At 52.0% G+C, this 24,248-nt stretch overlaps 3 protein-coding genes across 4 annotated transcripts in view; 2 read left to right on the top strand and 1 right to left on the bottom strand.

The window, feature by feature from the left end:
• Positions 1 to 24,248, top strand: part of SHPK (sedoheptulokinase) — a 938,822-nt gene that overhangs the window by 555,630 nt on the left and 358,944 nt on the right. The gene's annotated exons all lie outside the window — the stretch shown is intronic.
• On the top strand, positions 7,628 to 17,485 carry TLCD3A (TLC domain containing 3A). Its single transcript, XM_042442386.1, has 5 exons — positions 7,628 to 7,865; positions 11,762 to 11,845; positions 13,688 to 13,901; positions 14,366 to 14,461; positions 14,772 to 17,485. The coding sequence occupies exons 1-5, from the start codon at positions 7,744 to 7,746 to the stop codon at positions 15,042 to 15,044; spliced, it is 789 nt and encodes a 262-aa protein (XP_042298320.1). The 5' UTR covers positions 7,628 to 7,743; the 3' UTR covers positions 15,045 to 17,485.
• GEMIN4 (gem nuclear organelle associated protein 4) overlaps positions 19,041 to 24,248 on the bottom strand; it is a 7,310-nt gene continuing 2,102 nt past the window's right edge. Inside the window, exons 1-2 of one of the 2 annotated variants that reach the window (XM_042442341.1) lie at positions 23,177 to 23,615; positions 19,041 to 22,376 (exon numbers count right to left, since the gene is read on the bottom strand). In XM_042442341.1, coding sequence (XP_042298275.1) covers positions 19,216 to 22,376; positions 23,177 to 23,345 — 3,330 coding nt within the window. In that variant the 5' untranslated portion in view covers positions 23,346 to 23,615 and the 3' untranslated portion in view covers positions 19,041 to 19,215. Of the gene's footprint in view, positions 22,377 to 23,176; positions 23,616 to 24,248 lie in introns of those variants that run through there. The other variant, XM_042442342.1, reaches the window with a different exon arrangement.

Genomic DNA, 24,248 nt, shown 5'->3' with positions numbered 1-24,248 from the left:
AATAGCCTGGGATTCTGGGAGCTGGAGTCCAAAGGCCCTTACAGAGGCATGGTTTGGGGACCACTGGTTTGAGTAGCATCTCGATGCACGGCTCTCGGACTGATGTTCACGCTGCCCTCTTTGCCATCTGTTTTATCACACATATATATATATATAGAGAGAGAAAGTCCATGACTTATATATATATATGTATATATTAGTAGGCACAACGTACTAATGCCATCCCCTCCGCCACAAAGCCCTTTGGCAAGTCGCGCACTCTCAGCCTCGAGGGCAAGCCGTGGCAAAGCCTTCTCTCTGCGCCAACCTTGCCAAGAAAACCCCATGGCAGGGTTCGCCATGAGTCGGATATGACGACAACCAAGAGGATTAGCAGGGACTGCCCTGACATACCAGGGCAATTGGGAGGTAGGTATGTATGCGCAGCTACAACTATCCCAACCCAGTTATCCTAACTCAAAATTAACGTGTCGCAATGTGTGCGAGTCAAACAGCTTGCTCAGTGATATGGCAGAGACCGGGGGTTGATGCCCTGGGCTTTTCATAGGCAGGGCTGGCGATAACATCTCTCCATCTCTCGCTCTATATATACACACATATACTTATTCCCTGATTGAAGATTAGAAGCCATGCTCAAAATGCCCAGGGCGGGGTGAGGAATTCATCATCTCCGTCCCCAATGCCGACAAGGACTCCGAAACCCATCTTCCCGGTCCCAGAGGCCGACCTCGCTACCAAAAGCAAAGCGCCGAGATGCGTTCTTCCCCTTTCTCTATGCCTCCTCCGCGCCAAATCAATGCGCAACGCTTGGCTCGGGCGTGCCTCCTCCATCGCGCCACGTATGTGTCAGTACCTGCTCCGATCGCTCCGGGGTTTTGTTTTCCTCCTTCTGCCGACAGGCCCGGTCTTGCTCGGCGCACGGCGAATGTCACATGTGCCCCATGTCCAGCGCATTCCCTAGACCTGTTTTCTATCACTTATCGTCCAGTAGGTATGTATGTATGTATGGTACTAGGAGGACACAAAAATGGCTCATAGGGGCCACATGTGTCCAGTTATGTGCCCTTTGACCACCCTCACTATAAAGCATGCTCCACTGACCTATGGCAAAGTGCTAGCCCTTACACTTATGGTCAAGGTTGGATTTCAGCATGGCTCTGTATATCATTAGGCCATCCCTATCCACAGATCTCAGTATCAGTAGCTTTCTCGGATCCCTTGAAGATGTCAGGACCTGAACCCAGGACACATTACATCCGTCGCATCTCGCCACTGAATCCTCCGGTAGCGATTGGCTGAAGGGACGCTGGTGGCATGTAACCTCCTTTAGAATAGGAGGATGAAGGTGGTGGCACATTGCTCATGCGACGCGGGGAGCCATTACTTGCTTCCCTCTGGCCTTTATCTCAGAGATAAAAGGAGGCCGCTAACCGCCGGAGTAGGAAGCAAGGGCTGAAAGGAGGCCATAAAACTAACGGATGTGGGGAAATGGATGTGGCCTTATCACATGCGCACGAGGCGCGGAGTGGACTGGACTTCACCCTTCTGGCTCGAAAGGGGGCCGTCGCATTGATCCATATCAGTGCTCATTTTTACCCAGAGCGGGTCTTTTGTAACCCTAGTGGCTCTTACTCACTCGTTGGGGACCGTTTCCCATTCCCCCACATGAACATTAAAACACATTCTCCGAAGACGCCAACCACGGAAACAAACCATTCTAGAACATGGGATTATGATCTATGTATAGATTATGGGAGCTCTAGTCCATATCTCCTGAGGCAGCCGCCTCCTTCCGCTCTGTGGCTCCTCTGCACCCTCGCTTTTCAACATCAGGGGAAAGAGGCAAAGAGGATCAGAGGGTGCGAGGAGCCCAATGCTCCTAAAGGCGTTTACTAATGCGCCTCTTCATGTCGGAGGCTCTGGCGATGTGTTTTTCCACCAGGTCCCTGCCCCAGGGCCATTGCAGTTTGGAAACAGTCAGTCAAAGAGACCACAGAACATGGGAAGGTTGGGGATAACTTAGGAAGCAAGGGTCACGGCAGTGGCCCTGCCTTCCTCATATGCGCATGGACTTAATCCCATGAGGGTCCCAGCCTTGAATTTTGGGTTTAGGGTCCAATTCCAACATGGGTTTGTGGCACAGATGGTTTGGGCAGGTCTGTCTTTCGGGGTTTATCTGATCAGGATGAGTTCCCATCTCCCAATGCTTACGTAAGCTTGGACTTGTCAGGCTAGCCGGCCTCCGCCCCGCGACACAGCCCTACCTCGCTGGGGCGGCGTAGATGTGCTACCTCCAATTCGTCCCTTTGAACTGCCTTAATGGTGACGCTGGGGTTATTGGGCCAAATGGTAAAGCGGGGAGACTGGGCCACTCTGAGAAAACATTGCATGGGTTTTGGACCACAAACCCCACAATCCTCTCATTGAACCTGCGTCTTGCTGATGCTGCGCAAGTGCACATCGCGTGCAGATCAGAATCGATTTAAATTTCCCCGTCGGTCGGCTGGGACCGATTCATTTTGGACCGATGCGTTTGTGAACGGGAGCCACAAGTGGGTCATGGAGGGGAAAGACATGCAACCAAGGCAAACCATGCTCCGCTATCGGATCGATCCATCGATTCGGATCGTGCGCCGATTTATTTGTTAGTGGGAACGGGGTCCGAATGTGTCACAGAACTCAGGAATAAACTCTTCTAGAACATGGCCAACCCACAAAAAGCTATGAAATGCGCGGAAGGTGTCTGTGTTGCGGACCATCCCTTGCATCTGTTTTCCACCAAGGATACTTATGGCGTAGTAGTCATGCGCCGGCACTAAGCACCCAACGAACTCTTGGGAGGCCTGGAACTGCACCCAGTTCCCACGCAGGAGTAGGACCGGAGGATGTTGTTTTCTCCTGCCCTCGGCAAGCCTGGGTTGAGGCACATCGGGGAGTTGCCACACGCAGCAGGCGCATGGTATTAGCCTGCGAAGAAGGAGAAGGAGACGGTTAAACCTGTCTTACCGACAGTGCCGGGTTTGGCAATCGGGAGTCTCTGAGCTGAGAGAAGGGCGCGGAGACCCGGGTTTGGCCAAAGATGTGAGGTTCCCCACCCAAAAGGGTTTCCAGACTGAGGTTGGGGTGACACAGTGCTTCACATCTCAATGGGAGAAATGGTTGGGATGATTCACAACATACCTATCAGCAATATGCGCATGTATCCCCCTTCGCTTCTGGAAGGAAAATCCCAAACAAATAGGATTTGGTCGCTTGGCAAGATGTCGACCCTTCTCCGTCGGAGAGGTCTGGGGCCACATGAACCACAAATCCCAGGATTCCACAGCATGGAATCTGCAGCGCAAAGGAGACCGCTGTTGGAGGTCCAAAAGCGCACTGCGGAAAGGATCCGGTTTGAGAGCGCTTGGACAGCCCTGGCTCAATGCAATGGGAACGGTGGCTCTGTGAGACGTTCAGCCTTCTCTCCGTCACAACGAACTCCAATTCCCAGGATTCCCTAGCACTGAGCCAGTCTTGGGCCTTTGTTAAGCGAAGGAGGCCTGTGCTTCTGACATTTTAGCACAACAACAACAGGAATACACCTCTCTTTGGCAACCTTCTGTGTTCATTTCCCAGTACAGAAATTAACTAACTGCTTACGTTCAATGCTAGGGCATCCTGGGAATTGTAGTTTTGGGAGGCATTGGGATTTTATGCTCTTACCCCATCCATTTCCCTTCCTTGATACATGCATAGGAGGTTTAGCAATGCAAAGTAATGTGTCACTTAGGAAGGCATGAGGTCCTCCCTCCCTTTCCTAATTATGATTAATGTTATTACTATGATTATTATTAATCATAGTAACTCATTCCTGAATACTGAGACTCCGGGCGACTTGCAAAGATTAAAGCAAAGGCACAAACTGCCATGAAAGCCTGTCATAAAAGCTATGATTAGGAAGCAATTAAACAGCTTATTCTACTATCTCCAATTGGTTTTAAAATGTCTTAAATGCCTCTGAGCATGTCTTGAATGCGTACTTCCAAGTGTTGTTGGACTGCAACTCCCATCAACCCCAGGCGACGTTGGATGAGATGGGGCATGGTAGCCTTGCAGCTGTGGCTAGACTCCAACGCCATCCGACGTTGGACAAGATGGGAAGTAGTGGCCTTCCAGCTGTGGACTCCAACTCCCATCAGCCCCTGGCAACGGTTGATAAGATGGGACATGGTGGCTTTCCAGCTGTGGTTGGACTCCAAGTCCCATCAACCCCAGGCAATGTTGGATGAGATAGGAAGCGGGGGACTTCCAAGAGTTGTTGGATGCCAACTCCGTCCAATGTTGGCTGAGATGGAAAGTGGTGGCCTTGCAGCTGTGGTTGGACTCCAATTCCCATCAACCCCAGGCTGTATTGGATGATATGGGGCATGGTGGTCTTGCAACCGTAGTTAGACTCCGATTCACATCAACTCCGTAGATGGGACAAGGTGCCCTTCCAGCTGTCCCTGGACTCCAACTCCCATCATCCCCATTCAACACTGGAGGAGAGAGGAAGCGGTGGCCTTCCTGCTGTCATTGGACTCCAACTCCCATCATCCCCATTCAATATCGGGGGAGATAGGAAGCGGTGGCCTTCCAGCTGTCATTGGACTCCTACTCCCATCATCCCCATTCAACATTGGAGGAGATAGGAAGTGGTGGCCTTCCAGCTGTCATTGGACTCCAACTCCCATCAGCCCCGTTCAATGCTCGAGGAGACAGGAAGCGGTGGCCTTCCTGCTGTCATTGGACTCCAACTCCCATCATCCCCATTCAACACTGGGAGATAGGAAGCGGTGGCCTTCCAGCTGTCATTGGACTCCAACTCCCATCATCCCCATTCAATGCTGGAGGAGATAGGAAGCGGTGGCCTTCCAGCTGTCATTGGACTCCAACTCCCATCATCCCCATTCAATATCGAGGGAGCTATAGAAGCGGTGGCCCTTCCAGCGTCATTGGACTCCACTCCCATCATCCCCATTCAACATTGGAGAGATAGGAAGCGGTGGCCTTCCAGCTGTCATTGGACTCCTACCCCAATCATCCCATTTCAACATTGGAGGAGATAGAAGCGGTGGCCTTCCTGCTGTCATTGACTCCTACTCCACATCCCCATTCACATTGGAGGGAGATAGAAGCGGTGGCCTTCCTGCTGTCATTGGACTCCAACTCCCATCATCCCCATTCACATGGAGGAGATAGGAAGGTGGCCTCCAGCTGTCTGGACTCCAACTCCCATCATCCCCATTCAACATTGAGGAGATAGGAAGCGGTGGCCTTCCAGCTGTCATTGGACTCCAACTCCCCATCACCCCATTCAATGGAGGAGATAGGAAGCGGTGGCCTTCCAGCTGTCAGTGGACTCCTACTCATCATCCCCATTCAACATTGGAGGAGATAGGAAGCGTGGCCTTCCAGCTGTCATTGGACCCTACTCCCATCATCCCCATTCAATTGGAGGAGATAGGAAGCGGTGGCCTCCTGCTGTCATTGGACTCCAACTCCCATCATCCCCATTCAACATGGGAGGAGATAGGAAGCGGTGGCTTCCAGCTGTCATTGGACTCCTACTCCCATCATCCCCATTCACATTGGGAGGGATAGGAAAGCGGTGGCCCTTCCAGCTGTCATTGGACTCCAACCTCATCATCCCCATTCAACAGTGGAGGAGAAGGAAGCGTGGCCTTCCAGCTGTCATTGGACTCCAACTCCCATCATCCCCATTCAACAGTGGAGGAGATAGGAAGCGGTGGCCTTCCAGCTGTCATTGGACTCCAACTCCCATCACCCACACCTTCAAGCTAAGGAGACAGGAAGGCGGTGGCCTTCTGCGGTCATTGGACTCCAACTCCCCATCATCCCCATTCAACGTGGGGAGATAGAAGCGAGTGGCCTTCCAGCTGACATTATACTCCAACTCCCATCATCCCCATTCAACATTGGAGGAGATAGGAAGTGGTGGCCTTTCAGTTGTCATCGGACTCCAATTCTCATCATCCCCATTCAACATTGGAGGAGATAGGAAGTGGTGGCATTTCAGTTGTCATCGGACCCCAACTCTCATCATCCCCATTCAACGTTGGGGGAGATAGGAAGCGGTGGCCTTCCAGCTGTCATTGGACTCCAACTCCCATCATCCCCATTCAACATTGGAGGAGATAGGAAGCGGTGGCCTTCTAGCTGTCATTGGACTCCAACTCCCATCAGCCCCTTTCAACATTGGGGGAGATAGGAAGCGGTGGCCTTCCAGCTGTCATTGACTCCAACTCCCATCAGCCCCATTCAACATTCGGAGAGATAGGAAGTGGTGACCTTCCAGCTGTCATTGGACTCCAACTCCCATCAGCCCCGTTCATCGTTGGAGGAGATAGGAAGCGGTGGCCTTCTAGCTGTCATTGGACTCCAACTCCCATCAGCCCCATTCAACGCTGGAGGAGATAGGAAGCGGTGGCCTTCCAGCTGTCATTGGACTCCAACTCCCATCATCCCCATTCAACGTTGGGGGAGATAGGAAGCGGTGGCCTTCCAGCTGTCATTGGACTCCAACTCCCATCAAGCAGCCCCGTTCAATGCTCAAGGAGACAGGAAGCGGTGGCCTTCCTGCTGTCATTGGACTCCAACTCCCATCATCCCCATTCAACACTGGGAGATAGGAAGCGGTGCCTTCCAGCTGACATTATACTCCAACTCCATCATCCCCATTCAATGCTGGAGGAGATAGGAAGCGGTGGCCTTCCACTGTCATTGGACTCCACCCATCATCCCATCAACATGGGAGAAGATGGGACCTTCCAGCTTCATTGGCTCCAATCCATCATCCCATTCAATTGGGAGATAGGAACGGTGGCCTTCCAGCTGAATTAGACTCAACCCATCATCCCATTCAACATTGGAGGAGATAGGAAGTGGTGGCCTTTCAGTTGTCACGGACCCCAACTCTCATCATCCCCGTTCAACGCTGTGGGACATAGGAAGTGGTGGCCTTTCAGTTGTCATCGGACTCCACACTCCCATCATCCCCATTCAACGTTGGGAGATACGAAGCGGTGGCCTTCCAGCTGTCATTGGACCCAACTCCATCATCCCCATTCACGCTGGAGGAGATAGGAAGCGGTTGGCCTTCCAGCTGTCATTGGACTCCAACTCCCATCAGCCCGTTCAACGTTGGAGGAGATAGGAAGCGGTGGCCTTCTAGCTGTCATTGGACTCCAACCCCATCAGCCCCGTTCAACGCTGTGGGACATAGGAAGTGGTTGGCCTTTCAGTTGTCATCGGACCCAACTCGCATCATCCCCATTCAACGTTGGGGGAGATAGGAAGCGGTGGCCTTCCAGCTGTCATTGGACTCCAACCCCATCATCCCCATTCAACGCTGGAGGAGATAGGAAGCGTGGCCTTCTAGGTGTCATTGGACTCCAACGCCATATCCCCATCCAGTCCAGGCCATGGAAGTGGGACTCAGAGCGTTCCAAGGGGCGGAGTCACGCGGGGTCCCCAAGGTTCGGAGGCGGAGCTTTGCTTTTGAAGGCCGGAGGCGCCCCGCCCCTTTCCTCTCCTCCTCCTCCTCCCGAGAGAGAGAGAGAGAGAAGGCAAGGGAAGGGGAGGCGGCGCCAGCCTTCCTCCTCCTGCTCCTCCTTGTCCTGCTGCTGCTGCTGCTGCTGCTGCTCCCGCTCCCGGCCTGGCGGTGTGTTGACAAGGCCGGCTCTTCGGGGGAAGGCCGGCAGGATGTGGCGCCCGCTGGCCCTGGGCTGCCTCCTCTTCCCGGGCCTCTTCTACGCCTGCCTCCGCAGCCTCGCCCGCCTCGCCCCGACATGGAGCCTCAAGGAGCGCATCATCCTCAGCGGAAGGTACAGCGGGTCCCCAGCCAGGAAAAGAGAAGGAAAGAGAGAAAGAAAGAATGAAAGAAAGAAAGAAAGAGGGAGAGGGGCTGCCTTCCTTCCCTCCCCCTTCCTTTCCTTCCTTCTTATCATCCTTCCCTTTCGTTTCCTTCCTTCCTTCCCTGCCTCCCTCTCTTTCATTCCCTCCCTCCTTCCTTTACTCCTTCCTTCCCTTCCCTCCTCCCTCCCTACAGTCCCTTCTTTCCACCCTTTTCCTTCCTTCCTTCCCTCTATCCTTCTTTTCTTCCTTCCCTCCCTCGTTCCTCCCTTCTCTCCTCCTTTCCTTCCTTCCTTCCAGCCTGCCCTCTTTCCTTCCTTCCTCTTTTCCTTGAGCCCTGAATGGAGTGCCTTTGAAATCAATGTCCGTTTTCTATACCGTGTTGTCTCCAAGGGCGGCCCCAGGCAGAGCACCCTGCAGTAGTCTAGACCGGGAGGTTGCCCGCACTGTCAGCGACTGCAGCCAGGTGATCCCTGCCTGGGAAAAGCCATCACCACGTGATGGCAAGCCTGAGCCACAAAGGTCCAAAACCGCCCACTTTGACTCTGCTTTAACTGCTCCAGCTCAATGCTAGGGAATTCTGGGAATTGTAGTTCTGTGACACATTGAGCCTTCTCAGTGCCAGGGCAGTTAAAGCGGTCTCAGACTGAATTGTTTTGGCAGCGTCTTTCAGACCAGAGTCTGATTGGACCTCCAGGAACAGAGATGGAGCCAGGTACCTAAGTACCATCTCTCCTTCAGTTTTAGACCTTAGCTCCCAGAATCCCCCTCCATTGGCCATGCTGGCAGTAGTGCCTCCTGGGAACTGAAGTCCTAAACCTTTGGAGGACACCAAAAGCTTGGACGCTACCAATTCCTGGAACCAGGGCACTTTCCTGGTCCAAAAAGCCCCCTTCTCCTCTGGACGCTTTAGCTGTCCTATGGAATGCTGGGATTTGTAGTTTGGAGAGGCAGCAGAGCCTCCCTAAGCACTGCTCCCTACATTCAAAGCCCCAGGGTTTCTATGGGGGTTAATAAAATGGGGTTGAGGTGTTACAAGTGCATCGTATGAAAGGGTTTCGTGGGCGCCGTGGCGGCCCAAGGCGCCGGCTTGGCACCCACACAACCTCGCCTGGCCCTTATTGCCAGCATACCAATGGCACCTGATTTCGGAAACCTCCGACGGCCTCCTTGGGCAGCCTCCAAATCCAAAGGGTAAACCGAGCCAAACCGCAACAACCGCCGCAAACTAATACAAGCAATTAATAACAACTAATTAGTAATAAGGAGAGCCCAGTGGGTGGCTTTGAGCGTCGGACGGCGACCACAGGGTTGTCGTTGTGTGTCTTGCGAGGTGCTTCCGACTCGCGGCGACCCTACGGCAAACCTGGCCTGGGTTCGGAGGAGGCTTGCCATTGAGGCTGAGAGAGTGCGATGAGACCTAGGTTCAAGTCCTGGCTCTGAATAAGCCACAGCCTGAATAAGTCTCCGAAGAGACGTGCCGAGAAAACCCTGGGATCGGGTCGCCGTACGTCAGACCCGACTCGAAGGCTGTGGGTTCGAGTCCTCGCTCGGCCATGAAACCCAGTACTTTTCCAGCTGCGATGCTCTTCTCACGGAGAGAAAGGAAGGCGCATGGGGCCGTCGTCGGAGCCTTTCATGCTTTGAGGTGGAGCAGGTGTCAGGAATGACATTCGGGATTGCCGTTCCTGCCCATGCGCAACCGAAGTGTGAGGAAAGGCGGTTTGGTAATTTCAAAGCCTGAGACGGCGGGACGTGGCGGATGCGGAAGACGCTGAGCCGAGCAGAACTGTCGCCCCGCAACTTTGAAGCCACCGCTTCCTTGTTGCGCTTTCTCTTCTCCGTCCCAAAGTCTCGGTGGCTTCCTCTAATCCCTGTTCTGTTCCGATCCTGCGGCAGGGAGTTCCTTACCCTGATCCTGGGAAACTTTTCTGCGCCTTCCTCCTCTGTGTGTGTAGGAGTAAACACACACACGTATTTGTGCGTTTGCCGATTGAAAAGCAAACAGGTAGCATTCCTGGCTCCCCTCCCAGAAGGATGCAGTCGATGCTTCGAAATGTATCTTCGTCGGCGTGACGGACAAGCGAGATCTCCGCCAAACGGCGCTCGCGGTAAAAGCCGACGGGATCCTCTGCTTTAAGGCCATTGAAAGCCATGGCTGTGTCTCGGATGAACCGAGAGGACCGCTATGTCCGAAGACCAGGTGATACTGTTTGAGGAATAGCCATCTCTGTCCAGAGGTGCGCTGCTGGCCATCCCTCTCCAAACCTCCAAATCCCTAATTCCTGCAAAGCCGCCGGACTCGTCCTTTCTTTGCTTTGGCAGCGAGTTTCCCAAGATGCCAGGGATGAAGGCGGCCGGACACAATGTACAATCCTTTCAGACAATGGCCGTACCCAGCAGCCGAGGGTCAGGCCAAGGTCTATTGATTTAAGGCTATTTGCCTTGTGTGTCTGGACCTGGTGACCTTGCCCGCTGCAAGTGGAAAACGTATCGGGAGGAAGGCTGGAACCGCTTGTTTGTTTGCCCTTTCTCTCTCCCCACTTTGGCAAATTCAAACAATTGTCAAGTGCGAGGGAGTGAGGTTTGCTCACTTGGTCACAAACGTGCCTTTGAGACTCGGTCTTCTCGCCCGCAGAATGGGCACAATCCTTGCAAGGCAGTCTTTGCAATGAGGTTGCAACCGAGTTCAACGCTTGCAAGCGCTATGCACATGTTAAGTCACATAAGGGGAGAAGGAGCGTTCGGGGCCAAGTCCCAACTTGGAAAGGATCTCCTAAGATGGAGCCGTCGCAAAGTGAAGCGGAGTGACTTTTCCCCACTCCGGTGTGGACGTTTTCTCACCCAGAACCCAAAGCATGGTTCTGTTCATATCCGCTCAGGATCAAGCCCCAGTGTAACAACTCCTTGAGCTACAAAGCACAGCTCGGTCCTGTAAATGCGGTGCGAGGTTCGGTTCCGCGCAACAGCTTCCGTAGCTGCAAAGCGGAGCTCGGTTTCACATAGACAGAGACCTCCGTGGGTGATGAATTGTCTGTATGTGCGCAATCCAGAGTCCATTGACCGGCCTCTTTGGGGACAAGGTTTAGACGCAGAATGCAAAGATATAGCCGTGTTAGTCTGTAGAAGAGATCTTGCAGCACCTTTGAGACTCACCGAAAGAATGGGCAGCAGGAGCTTTCCTAGACCTCGGTCTACTTCCAAATGCATCTGAGGAAGTAGACTGAAGTCTACAAAAGCTCATGCTGCCCATTTATTTCTTCCAGTGAGTCTCAAATGGGCTACAAGGTTTAGATGCATTGTTGTTCCCTGAGCATGAGCATGGATGTTATCTTTTGCCATCGCGCGCAACGCTAGAGTTGGGTGTGGGTTTGTTCCAGCATGTTTCGTCCTTCTCCATCTTGCCACACAGCGCAAAGGTGGAACCGTATCACCCCTGTGTCTTCTCTTCGCCAGGCTGAACATGCCCAGCTCCTTCAGCCTCTCCTCATATGTCTTGCTCTCCGTACCTCTTATCGTCCTTCTTCCCATCTCTGAACCTGCTCTAACTTGCCTGTAACCTCCTTAAAGTGAGTCTCCGGCAACCGAACGCTTGACAGCCGATAGTCTGCTGGGGACCAGTTTGGATGCTTGGCATTCCTTACCGATGTGTCTGTAAAAGTGCTTTTTGGAGACGTCTAGGGCACAGTTGTAGTCTGAAAATCCCACCTTTTCCAAGCTCCTCCACACCAAAATAAACTCATGTATTGGCATACTATTAGTCTGGTAGATAAACTACCTGCAAATCTATATATCAATTGTATAAGTTATGGAGAGATACAAAATCTTCACGTCTTGCTGACTTTCTTCTTCTCCTTTTTCCTTCCAGGCTCGTGTCGTCGATCCAGGCCATCATGGCTACCATTTCGGGGATTGTGGTCATCTTAAACTGCAAAGACGTGGTGCACAGCAGGTAATGTACGAAAGGAGGGTGGCGAACGGCAACCAAGATTCAAGCTAGCTTCCGGAAAGGACTTTCACCCGGCGGAAGTTTTGATTGCATCCGTCTTCCGTAGCCATAAATGAATGCGCTCGGCTGTAGAGGGAACCATACCTTTCCACCTTTCGCAAGGTGAAAACCGGGAACGACATATGGCCAAGTGGCATCAGATTGTGGTCAAGGCAGCAAAGGTTATGGATGAGGCAGGACAGACAGGCTAGGATTTCCAGTTTTGGGATTTGCAGTCGGAGGTGGCTGCGGAAAGGGAGGGTCCCTCGTTTCGTGGCGGCAGAAAGCTCAGCTTCGTTATGTGCCGGCACAAAAGCGTCTTCTGCGCGTCCTTCCCTCTTCCCATAAAAAAGCGCATGAATGAGAGGCATTTCCCTTCGCTGTTCAAAAATCCGTCGCCTAAAGTCATGGCTAGCAAGGAATGCAGGAAGTCCACCTTATCTCTGGCTCTCATTCTTTGTCTATTGAAACCAGCCTTGTTTTGCTCCGATTGGCAGCTGCCCTCTCCAGGTCCTCAGACTAAGGTCTTCCCCAGAACTTGGGAAAGATGGGATGTTTTAAGACTACAACTCCCAGAATTCCCCAGCCAGTGATTCCACCTGGGATTTCTGACACTGAGGTTCTAGTTCTTATGGCTGTGAATAAAGGTTTGGTTTAAATAGGTACATGGACACTGTACCAAGACAATATCTGCCACATTAGACTATTGTATAGCCCAGTGAATTGCAGCATCTCTCCAGGTTTGAGGCAGTCCTATTTGGGGATGCTGGGTATTCATCCTGGGACCATATGCATATATAAACCATTGGCGCTTCTAACCCTCCTAACATCTACCCTATAGATACTCCATGGGAATTTTAACATCCATAAGGCAGCTTTTCAACCTGGTCTTCGAAGACATGACCAGAAATTACTTATGATGTTGGGAAGGTTTTAAGAATGTTATAGAGGTTTGCAAAAACTCCATTTGTTTGAGAGTAACGTGGCTTCTCCCATTCTGGATGGCATGCCCCATCATCCCCGTTACCGTGGCTATGTTGTTTGGGGATGATGGGAGTTGTGGTTTTAGGGTACCTGGGTTGATCGGGAAGGCTCTCCGCTCTGAACGCCTTGGTCTTCCTTCTCTTGCCTCCTTCTTTCGCTGCAAGGTCCTTGGGGCAGAGACGCCAGGATCTGAATAATAACAGAGCATGACTGTAATCAATACTTGCTAAATAGAATTGTCTATTCATAAGAGGTAATGATATGAAATTAAAGTGAAGTGTAATGCTTGAATGTCTAAGGTGGCGTCCTTTCCCCAGGCGTTTGAGATGGGTCCTGGAGATACTGCAAGACTGCAATTCCCAGCATTCCTAACCCACCTGGAAATCAATTCTGGGAGTTGCATCAAGACATCCGTAGGAGGGTTTTGTTGGCTAAACTTAATTCTGAGTTGTGCAAAGAAACCCACAGCTGGGGAAATGTATTCCTGGACATCCTTTCCCAATAGCCACCAGAAGGCATTGCATCAAGAAATGCATTGCGTTGTATGGTTTTCCGTTGAAAGAGGGGAGAAGTAACTGGGTCTCAGGGCAGAGCGGGGGAAACGTCCCATTTCCACGAATTTCGGAAGCATCTCAGTCCCCCCCCCTTAAGAAAAGAGAGATTCGGGAGACGCGAAATTGCAAAAGAGGGGGGCGGACATGTTGCAAACTGGCCGAAAAGAAGTGTATTTTTCCATCGATGGCGAGGAAGGAGCCAAGTGTTCGTGAGTTCGAGGGCACTTTTAACATCCTTTGGGTACTCTTTTTTTCTCCTCCCAAACAGGCACTGGATGGCCCAAGAGTACGTGGGTTTCGTGGTCTCTTACATGACCTATGACATTTACGTCATGTACCTCTGCCACTGGCACAAGTGCGAAGAGCAAGGGACGGCTGCCCGGAAGCATTCCCTGCTCAGCGTCCAAGCGTTCCTGAAAAAGGAGAAGCTGATGGTCACCCACCATCTCTTCATCCTCATCGTCCTCACGCCGGTGGCTGTGGTAAGGATGCTTCCGGAAGTGGTCTGGAACTCCCTCCTGGCTGCTTTTTCTTGGCTTGGGGCTCCTCGGATCAAAAAGACACGCCAATGGTTTGCCAGGGCTTTCCCCCGAGGCTGAGAGTGTGTGACTTGCCCAAGTGGGTTTCATGGCTGAGCCAGGGCTGGCATCTTTGCGGGTGCCAAGAGCCACTTTTCTCCCTCTCGCTGGCAGGCCTCATGCCCTCAGCGAGCCCAAATTGCTCAGCTTTCCTTGGCAGCCCTCTGAAAATGGCGAGAGGAAGCGAAACCCCTCCATTTTCCCCAGCAGCCCCTTTGAAAATGGCGACAGCAAGTGAAACGCCTCTGTTTTCCTCTCCAAACGTGGGCCGAACGTACCAAGGATTTCTTGCTCGCGAGCTCTTCTGGATGGGCACAATGAGAAAGGCATTCGAACCCTGAACATGTCTCTTTTTCTCCCCTTCCTAGCACCTGCGAGGCGAACTTGGCGACTTCTTCGTCGGCTGCATCTTCACGGCTGAGCTGAGCACCCCTTTCGTGTCGCTGGGCAAAATCCTGATGCAGGTAAAGGTTGCCTGGGGTTTTCCGTTTAACACTTTGGACATGCCCATAGTATCTGTAAAGGAAAGGAAGGGCATTTTGGAATCCTTCCTGGGCAGAAGATTGAAATCTAGGCCATGTCCTGGAAAGGGGGGACATGTCTGGGCACCTTGCCTGCTTGTGCTTCTTTCTCTCCTGACCTTTGCAGTGTTTAATCTAGTGTTTGATCCGTGTTGAGCATGAAACGAAACGCCTTAATCCTTAATGGTCTAACAGAAGTATCAGAATATGTGTGTTTGGGATTGTCTCAATGTTTTGTTCTCTCTCTCGACAGCTCAAAATGCAGGACTCCTTCTTGCACAAAGTCAACGGCATCCTCATCTTGGTGACCTTCTTCCTCTGCCGCATCGCCCTCTTCCCGTTCATGTACTGGTCCTACGCCCGGCAGATTGGCCTCCCCATCTACATGGTCCCCTTCCGCATCCCCTTCCATTGCAACGTCGCCAACGCCTTACTCCTCGCTCCCCAACTCTACTGGTTCGTCCTCATCTGCCGAAAAGCCATGAGGCTCTATAGCAGCTCGCCGGAAACAGCGAAAACCAGATAACAACCGCTTTGGACCTGGTCTCCAAACCGCCAGGTGCGGACCGAACTGTGCCTTGCCTCTCCGAATCGGCACCTTCGGGGCGGAAACGCAGGTTGTGAAGCCTTGGGGCTTGCACTGTTTCAAGACTCTTTTGCCCCACGGCCGAACCCTGAGTTACCTCCGTTGCCGTAGGACAGGAACAGGATTGTTTTTTGGCCTTTCCTCCAAAGTCCATCGTCCTGGGATCCGAAACAGCGACCGTTGCCAAGTCGGATAATGCGTGCTAGGATTCAGGGCTAGCAAAACCACAATTCCTATGGCCCTGGCTGGTTTTGTCAGCGGATGTCCCACATTTTCCTCCTCCGCCCGATGTTTACCGTCGCCTTTTGCATCCGCGACTTTATTCCTCATTCCTCTTAGTTCCACTTTAAGGTCCTGGATGCTGAAGATTTTCACATTCCTGAGAATTCAGCTTTCTTTTGAATGAAAAGAAGGCTTTGCTGTCTTTAAAAAGCCCAAATGTCTAGTCCTTATGGATTCAAGGATGGATGTACCTATTGAAATCATGCAGCAACACAAAGTCTTTGCCAGATTAGGAGTGAGATTCCAGCACCAGGAGAAGGATTGTGGGTCTAGTATTAAGCAAAAACACAGACGACGGTGCTTTGGGGCAGGAACGCATGGTCCGTCCGATCTTTGTTTTTGGCTGAACATTTTTAGGGAGAGAGAAAAAGAAGGCTGCTGCTCAAAATGGAGACGAGGTTTGGAAGAGGAAAGTGCTCAAAGAACTGGGGTTGGGTTTCGGGTGTTGCATTTGAGGCACAGAGAAGGGGATCTCCCTTCCCCTCGAACGTGAAAACACCCATGACTTTTGGTCGTCTGGTCCTGTTAAACTGGGAGAAGTATAGGTTGTGGGATGCACATGGCCCTCAGTGCCATTTTTATGACCCTCAGTGACCAAAATATGTGTTCCTTTACAGGGGACCATTTTTACCACATCCCCCCCGGGGCCATTTTAGACCCCAAAGAAGTCTTTGTTCGAAGTGAGCAGGGGTCTCCTGTTGCAAAAAAAGGCCTTTCTTGAGCTTAAAATGGCCTCAGAAATGGGGGCCTGTGTCACGCCATCATTCCTTCAGGCTGAGAAACCCCAAAACAACCTTTAATGGTTGCGTACAAGAGAGGAGTTCAGCAGCTAATGGTTTCATAGCCAACGGTTTCTGCTGAAATCCCTTCTTTGCAACCATGAATGGTTCAGGAGCCCTCTCCAGTTTGCAATCTGGCTGCCCTGCCCTGAATTTATACTGGGCTGGGATGATGGGATTGGTAGTCCTGCATGCTGGGAGTGGTGAAGTGGGTGCCTTTTTCTTGCTGTTTAAAACCAGACTCTTTCCTGATCATGTTGGGAAGAGAAAAGGGCCAGCTATCTTAGTGCCTTCTTCATCTCAACACACCGCCTTAAAAGACTTGGCTCTGCTCAGACTCTTCCTCAGGTGTCCATGTCACTATTAAGAATTGCATAACGCTGCTCCTGTCTATTGGTTTTTAGACTGCAATGCCCATAATCCACCACCATCTGCTGTAAAGGCTAGGGAAATTATATTCAGTGGGTCATGCTTAACATAGAGAAGTGCCTCTAGATGTGCCAAATGAGACTGACCTGAATCCTAGTCCTAAGGAGAGTAGACCCATGGAATCAGTGGGATTTACGTAAACGCTGACCAACCATTCAATGGATTGCCTCTAATTGGGCCTAGCAGGAGGATTCGGACTTGTGCATTTAGGCCTACAACTCCCATCGTCCTATGCGTAACCTATGAGGGGATTATAACCCAAAACATCTGTAGGGCCAGAGGTGAAATGCTCCTCTATCTTAGCCTTGCATATTTTTGATCATCACCAATAAAGTGCCTTAAACACGAGGGGTGTGTGTTTGAAAACACCCCACAACCCGACATTGAAGCATCCCATGTGAGAACTGCACTAATCCTAGTTTTGAATCCATTTTCTGTTCCTTGCGTACCCATCTGTCAGGTTTATCTTGCAAGGACCGCTCTGGCCGGCATGACTGCCGTATTTATTTCCCCCGCAATGGTGCCTAGGCCTGAACATGCCCCATCCTCATAAACACAGGGGTGGGCAACTATGGTCTTCCCGAACTGCAATCCCCATTATCCTCCTCTGTGAAGGCTAGAGCTGCAGGGAAGTTGCATTCGCTGCTCTGCCAAAGGACCATAGAAAAGTGCCTTTTTTAAAGATGTGCCAAACTCTACTGAATGCCATATGAAGTCTCTCTGCAGATTGGGAGTAAGTGGGAAGAAGAAGGTTATGTTTTATTGTATAGTAGACCCATAGAATCAGTGGGATATCCAAAAACGTGGACTCGCTGTTCAATAGGTCTGCACTGGCTGGGACAACCCCATAGGATTTAGACCCTATATGTGTCAATAAAGTAAAATAGATACTGTACAAATAAAAAGGAGAATGCTCTGGAAATAGTTGTTATAGTTCATTCTAACACCCCACAACCCGACATTGAAGCATCATGGGCTGGAGACAAAAGCATTGCGTCCTCCAAAAGATCATAGAGAGGCAGCCAAAACCAGCCAGGCTTTTTAAAGAAGGTGCCTATGCTTTCGGGGGACCCTTTGGATGCTGAGCCGCAACTCTAGCCAGCATAGCTAATGGCAAGGGACGATGGGAGGTGCAGTCCAACATCTGAGTGGTCTAATACAGTCAGTCCTTCGGGTGATTCAAAGTCCCAAGCGGGGGAATGTTACCTTTTGGACCACATCCCCCTCGTCTGGCTTGGGGATTATGGGAGATGTCGTCCAAAACAGTATAGCATCCCAGCTCTTGGGGGGAGAAACGCATTACCGTGCCCAGTGTTTACGCTACTCTTACGGCACCGATTCTGGGACTCTCGCAAGGGCAGGGAACTCCTTTTACTGTGATACAGCCCTAAAAGAAACGGGCGCAGACGTTAAACAATAGTAAACCTACAATGTAAATAGAAACACATCACTGGGTTTACGGCTGGGAAGCAGTCCAATAAAAGATTTCCGTTGGAAAAAAGAAGCGCAACTGTCTTTCCTGTCTTGATTCTGCAGCGCTGCAACTGTTCTCAAGCCATATTTGACAAGAAAAGGTGGCTCTAAATTGTATTGTATTATTTATTAAGAGTCGGGTCTCTTTCTTTGCAAGGCAAATGAGAGGCATGCTCTCTCTCCTTGTGGAAAAACCATCTCGCTAGGCTTGCCGGAGTGCAGACTGGGAAGAGCTCCTCTACCTTTAGTGGTTGTGTAGGAGGCATTTTGGCAGGCCTTATCATGCTATCTGGTTACATGACAACTAAGATCTGCTGAAATTCCTTCTTTTGCACAACTATTAAAGGTACAGGAGACCTCTCTAGTTTTTACCAAAGCAATCCTAGGCCTGTTACAGACTGCCAAAATAAAGCTGCTTCGGGTCTCTTTGGAGGCATGCTGTTTAAATGATGCATGCATCCTAAGAATCCGGAAGCTGCACCAAAAGCTGCCCTCCAGTGCTTAGGAATGGAGTGTGGCTTTGGCGCGACCTCCAGACTCTTAGGACCCATGCGTTGTTTAAATAGCATACCTCCAAAGAGACCCCAAGCAGCTTTATTTTGGCAGTCTGTAACAAGCCCTAGTTGGGATTTCAAGACTTTTGGAAGCTTGTTGGAGCACTGGACTTCAACTCTGGAGATTGGGTTCAATTCATCACCTGCTGGCCATGGAAATCCCTGGGTGATCTTAGGCGAGTCACACACTCTCAGCCCCATGACAGGTTTGCCTTAGGGTTGTCATAAGTTGGAAATGACTCCAAGGCACACAACAACAATCGCTGTGTAACTTTAACTTAATTTGAGGTCTGTCTAAGCACCAAGTTGCCTCCTCTATGAAGCCAACAACTCTTCCTCCCTATTAAAGATGCTTCAGACTTCTCTAGCATTGCTATTACAAAACCTCAGCGCCTGTACACCAAAAAAGAATGAAAACGGGTGGAAAAAAAGAGATAAAGGTTTATTATAGATCTCTCAAATGTCCCACCGATGGTCTTGGCTCTCGTCCTTTCCTCGGGCAAAAACGCTCGTCCGTTTTAAGGTCTTCGCTCCGCAGGCCTTCAGCAAAAGCCCTCCGCGGTGCCATCAAAACAGAGCGTGCTCTAAGGGTCTTCACAGCTTACGGAGCTTCTGGAGGAGCATGGTGCGCATCTCCTTGTTGGTGACGTTCTCCGTGATGGAGCCCAGGAAGTGCTTCTCGTTGGCCTTCCGCAGGGAGCTCCCGAGAGACTCGTCGGCGTCATAGAGCACCTCATACTGCGAGAGGATCTCCAAGGAGAGCAGGAGGAGGCCCTCGCCCGTGCCTTCATCCGGCAACATGGCCGCCACGTGGAGGGTATGGCAGAACAGCTGGATGTACACGAAGGACAGCTCCCGGGTCACGTTCTTCTCTTCCGTCGAGTGCCACTGGCCCCGGACGATGCTTTTAACCGAGCCCAGCAAATCGGACAAGCCGAGGCAGTAGAGCCTTGCCATGTGTTTCCATGCGTCTGACGGCAGCCACGTGGCACCGCTGGAACCGCACAGGAACTGGAATCCCCGCAGCAGAAGCACCGAGAACTGGAGGTGGTATGCGAAAGGACGGAAGTTGAGCAAAGGGAGATACTGGACATACTCCAGGGAGTAAGGCACGTAGAGGACTTCTCGTTCCAAGAGACTCTTGATGACGTGGATGAGGCGTCTCCACTCGCTCTGGCTGCACCAGGGGAAGACCTGGACGAGGGCCACCAAGAACCCCTTGCTGAAGAGGTTGACCTCTTCGGGGTTGTCCACGTTAACCGTGAGGAGCACCAGCATCTGTTCCCTCAAGGTTGCAGAGATGCAGCAGCACTCCATCCACGCCATAAGGCCGCTGCCTGCTCCGTACTGTGGGGCCGGACGGGTGGTCCACTCATCCTCTGGCAGCTTGCAGACCTCAAAGAGCGTGGCAGGGACTTCGTTCTTGAAGTGTTCTCCGTAAACGTTCTTCAGCCGCAGGCCAACGGTCCAATCCAAGGCCCCGACCTTTTTGTGGAGCCAAGACACAGACTGGTTCCACAACTCCGGGGACAGGGAGTCTTTCTGAGTGGACAGCGCACTGCAGAGCTGGGCTAGGTTGGTTGCCACCAAGTCTTTGGTCTCTAAGGAACAGGCGTGCTGGCCTTCTGGTTCATGCCAATACTGAGTGAAGCCATCTAGAAGCCTGCAAAGGGAAAGGATGAGTGGAAACGGGTGGCAGGTGTGGATCCAGTTCTGCTCGGAAGGCACCTTCAAAACCTTCTCAAGGATCTGTAAGCAAAGTTCCATGCAAGGAGAATCCGCCTTCAGGAAAGGGAAGATGAGGTTCTGGGTCACCTCTGCCGGGCAGAGAAGAGGGTTGGCGCCGGTCGGTTGCATCAGGTACTCCAAAAACTCTAAAAATTGCTCCTTTTCCTTGGCAGTTATCAGCCGGTCCCAGATACTCTCTTTCAAACAATTCAGCAGCAGGCTGACCGATGCGTCTGTTGAATCCTGGTGCTCTTGGAATCTCAGAGCCGGGAAGGAACACAGGATTTCTGCCATGAACTGGTGCGTTCCCAAGTTGGCCACAACCAAGTTACAGATCTTCTTGATGGTAGCTTCTGGGTTGAGCAGCACCAACCGAGACACGGATGCCACGGCCCTTTTAAATCCTTCCCCGGATACGCTCTTGATGATCTGGTTAAAGGCAACGTTGAGTTCCTCTTGGAAGCCTTCTGAGAAGGTCTCCGATATCCCAGAGAGGCCCTTCCTGCCCCAAGCAGCCAGGACTTCCGAAATCACTTTGTTCTGATCTGTCAAAAGGAGCTCTGCGTAACACTCAAGGATGACTTTGGCCACCTTGGCAATTTGCTCCTGACTTTCGGCAACGTGGGCGCAAGCCGCGACCATCTGCAGCAATTTGAGGATCAGCTCCGCTTCCTGGAACAGTTCTTTGTTCCTGACAAGGCATGCGACCCAGTCTTTCGTGAACGCCCAGCTCTTCTGCGTCACAAATACGGGACACACCTCCAAGTGTCGGTCCATCCTCTTGTCGATGATCACCATGGCCACAGAAGCCACAATGTCATTATTGGACTCCTTGCTCCATGACCCAGGGTTGATCTTCTCCAAGAAGTCCGCAATGCGCTTGGACAGCTCTGCCATCGTCTGTGCCGTCGGCTCATCCAAATTTTCCGACTTGGCATAGTTCACCAACCTCTTTTCCAAGGAGGCCAGGCAATCGAGGAGCCTGTAGCTTTCATAGCAGACCTGCTGAGGGTCATTTAGGAAACCCTGCAGCTCTGGAGACCACTCTTCCAGCAAGGTGCGGAGAAAGCCCAAGTCATCGAGCAAGGATTTGTTGGAGAGTTTGGCCACGTTCAGCACGCTCATGCTCCTCTCAACCTCTTTCACCTTCTCGTCCAACTCTCTTTTGTTATATCGGTTGTCGGAGTCGCTGATCCAGAGGGTGACCACCGAGGAGACCTTGTCCAAGTAAGTCTGGATGGGCAGCAATTCTACCTCGCACTCAATCGACACGGACAACACGTCCAAGAGGTTGGCGAGAGCGTAACACTTCATCTTGGTTGGCACAATGCTCTCTCTGATCAGCTTCAAACCTTCCATCAAGACTGGGAGGACAGTGGTGGCCATGGAGGGCTCCGTCAACGGAGGGGCATCGCTCTTGAACCTCTTTGGAGGCTGGCCCGTGTCGTCTGGCTCCGAGAGAAACTGATGCGATACTGTGCGGAACAACAAAGTCAGCCGGTCCTCTTGGCCCTCTTTGTGCTTCATGATCTCCCACCAGACGTCCAAGAAGAAAGACACGTCACGCGGAGATGTCTCTTTGGCCACATACTCTACAAAGGTTTCCAGTTCTTTCAAGCAAACGGCCTCCGGCAAAACCAGGAGCATCTGGGTGAAAAGCCGGGGTGCGTTCATCTCCTTGAACATCTCAAAAAGGACCGTGTGGTTGACCTCTGGGATCATGGTGCTCACCGAGAAGAAGACGTCCTCCTTCCACCTTTGGTTGGTGGAGACGGTGGGCATCGAGGACCCGGAGAAGAGGATCTGGGACCAAAGGATGACTGCCGCTTTCTTCTTCCAAGCACTGGGTTCGGGTGGGTAAGAAGAGTGGGACGTACAGATCTCCTCCAATGCCTCGATAATAGGCTTGCCCACCAAGGGCCAGTCCGATTTGGCCAGCTCAGACAAAGGCTTGGGATGGCACAGCCGGGTGGCCATCAAGAACCCGCCGTGCAAGATGGTCACTTCTCCGCAGATGGTCAGCGGCCCTAAAAAAAGAGATGCACAGGTCAAGTCAGCAAAGGAAGCTCAAAGCAGGGCAAAGGTTTTATTTCGGGTGCCCACTGGCATAGGGTCACGTTCTGCCCGCGTAGATCAATTTGCGGTCACTACGCAGGCATGTCAACAACGCATGTGCATTTCATGAAGTTTTCTTTTCTTAGCCAGTTCCTTCCCCTAAAATACTGCCCCCAGCACCGGAGGTTCCTCCTTGGTCTCCCCTCCAAATCCTAACCCTGCTTAACCTCCAAGAGCAGGTGGGGATTGGGTGCCCTCTGTGTGTATGTGCCTTTGAGTCGCTTCCCCGCTTATGAATTTGAGGGTTTTCTTAGAGGTGGTTTTGGTCAGTCCCTCCAGCGCCAGGCATTCCTCCTCGGTCTCCCCTCCAACCCCTAGCCAGGTCCAACCCTACTTAGCTTCCAAGCTCAGATGGGGACATCTGGTGCCTTGTGTCCACTTTCAAGTGGCTTGAACCCTTTATAGCCATGAATTTCAGAGCCATGGAGTCCTCTGAAAGACAGCCCCCAGTATTTGGGGGATCCCTCCTCGGCCTCCCCTCCAAACCCCAACCAGATCCAACCCTGCTTAGCTTCCAAGAACAGATGGGGATTGGGTGCCTTGTGTCCACCTTCAAGTAATGACTGTCCACTCCATGAACTTCAGAGGCTTTTCTAAGCCAAGGGGCCTTCACTCTCCCTCTGAAACCCCTCCTCGGTCTCCCCTCCAGGTCCTGACCAGGGCTGGCCCTGCTTAGCACCCCCCTCCTCCTCCTTGCTTGTGTTGGACCCACCTAACTCCATGGCTCCTGCAGCAGCAGCTTCTTCTCTTAGGGCTCTTGGAGGCTTGGAGGTGGAGGAAGAGAAGGAGGAGGAGGCATGGCTGCCCTGGGCCTGGAGGCCTCCCTGGGGCTCTGGGCTGCAAGAGGCTGCAGAGGAGGAGGCAGAGGAGGCCAGGGCCATTGTGAGCTCAGGCAGCACGACACAGAGCCAGGCCCAGCGCTGGATCCAGGAGGAGGGACAGCCAGGCAAGCCCAGCCTCCTCTCCTCCTCCTCCTGGGTCCTTGCTCCTTCCCTCCTTCCTTCCCCGCTTCCTCTCCGGCGCCACGGGGCTCAGGAAGGCCAAGCACCGGCGGAAGAGCTACCTCTGCCGCCTCCTCCGCAACACTGGGCCCCGAGGCAGGGCCCTGCTCCCCGCCTACACCTCCTGGTACAGCATGGGCAAGGAGGGCATTGGGCAAGGCTGGCCCATAGGGAATCATTGGGGAACACTTGGCCATAGGGAAATATTGGGGAACACTTCTCCATAGGGAAACATTGGGGGATGCTTCCCCATAGGGAAACATTGGGGAACACTTGCCCATAGAGAAGCATTGGGAATGGTTGCCCATAGGGAAGCATTGGGGAACACTTGCCCATAGAGAAGCATTGGGGGATGCTTCCCCATAGAGAATCATTGGGGGACACTTGCCCATAGGGAAACATTGGGGAACACTTGCCCATAGAGAAGCATTGGGAATGGTTGCCCATAGGGAAGCATTGGGAAATACTTGCCCATAGGGAAACATTGGGGGATGCTTCCCCATAGAGAATCATTGGGGAACACTTGCCCATAGGGAAACATTGGGGGATGCTTCCCCATAGAGAATCATTGGGGAACACTTGCCCATAGGGAAACATTGGGGAACACTTGCCCATAGAGAAGCATTGGGAATGGTTGCCCATAGTGAAGCATTGGGAAATACTTGCCCATAGGGAAACATTGGGGGATACTTCCCCATAGGGAAACATTGGTGAACACTGGTCCATAGGGAAATATTGGGGAACACTTGCCCATAGAGAAGCATTGGGAATGGTTGCCCATAG

The sequence above is a fragment of the Sceloporus undulatus genome, chromosome 11, assembly GCF_019175285.1.
Source record: "Sceloporus undulatus isolate JIND9_A2432 ecotype Alabama chromosome 11, SceUnd_v1.1, whole genome shotgun sequence".
Lineage (NCBI taxonomy): Eukaryota > Metazoa > Chordata > Lepidosauria > Squamata > Phrynosomatidae > Sceloporus > Sceloporus undulatus.
Note: the sequence above shows the minus strand (reverse complement) of the source record. Positions and strands in the feature narration are given on the sequence as shown.

What these genes read in the sequence shown, in the direction of transcription:
- TLCD3A (XM_042442386.1), top strand. Translation starts at nt 7,744, where the DNA reads ATGTGGCGCCCGCTGGCCCTGGGCTGCCTCCTCTTCCCGGGCCTCTTC. An exon ending in AAAGACGTGGTGCACAGCAG is followed by an intron (nt 11,846 to 13,687) that starts GTAATGTACGAA and finishes CCTCCCAAACAG; the next exon opens with GCACTGGATGGCCCAAGAGT. An exon ending in TGGGCAAAATCCTGATGCAG is followed by an intron (nt 14,462 to 14,771) that starts GTAAAGGTTGCC and finishes CTCTCTCGACAG; the next exon opens with CTCAAAATGCAGGACTCCTT.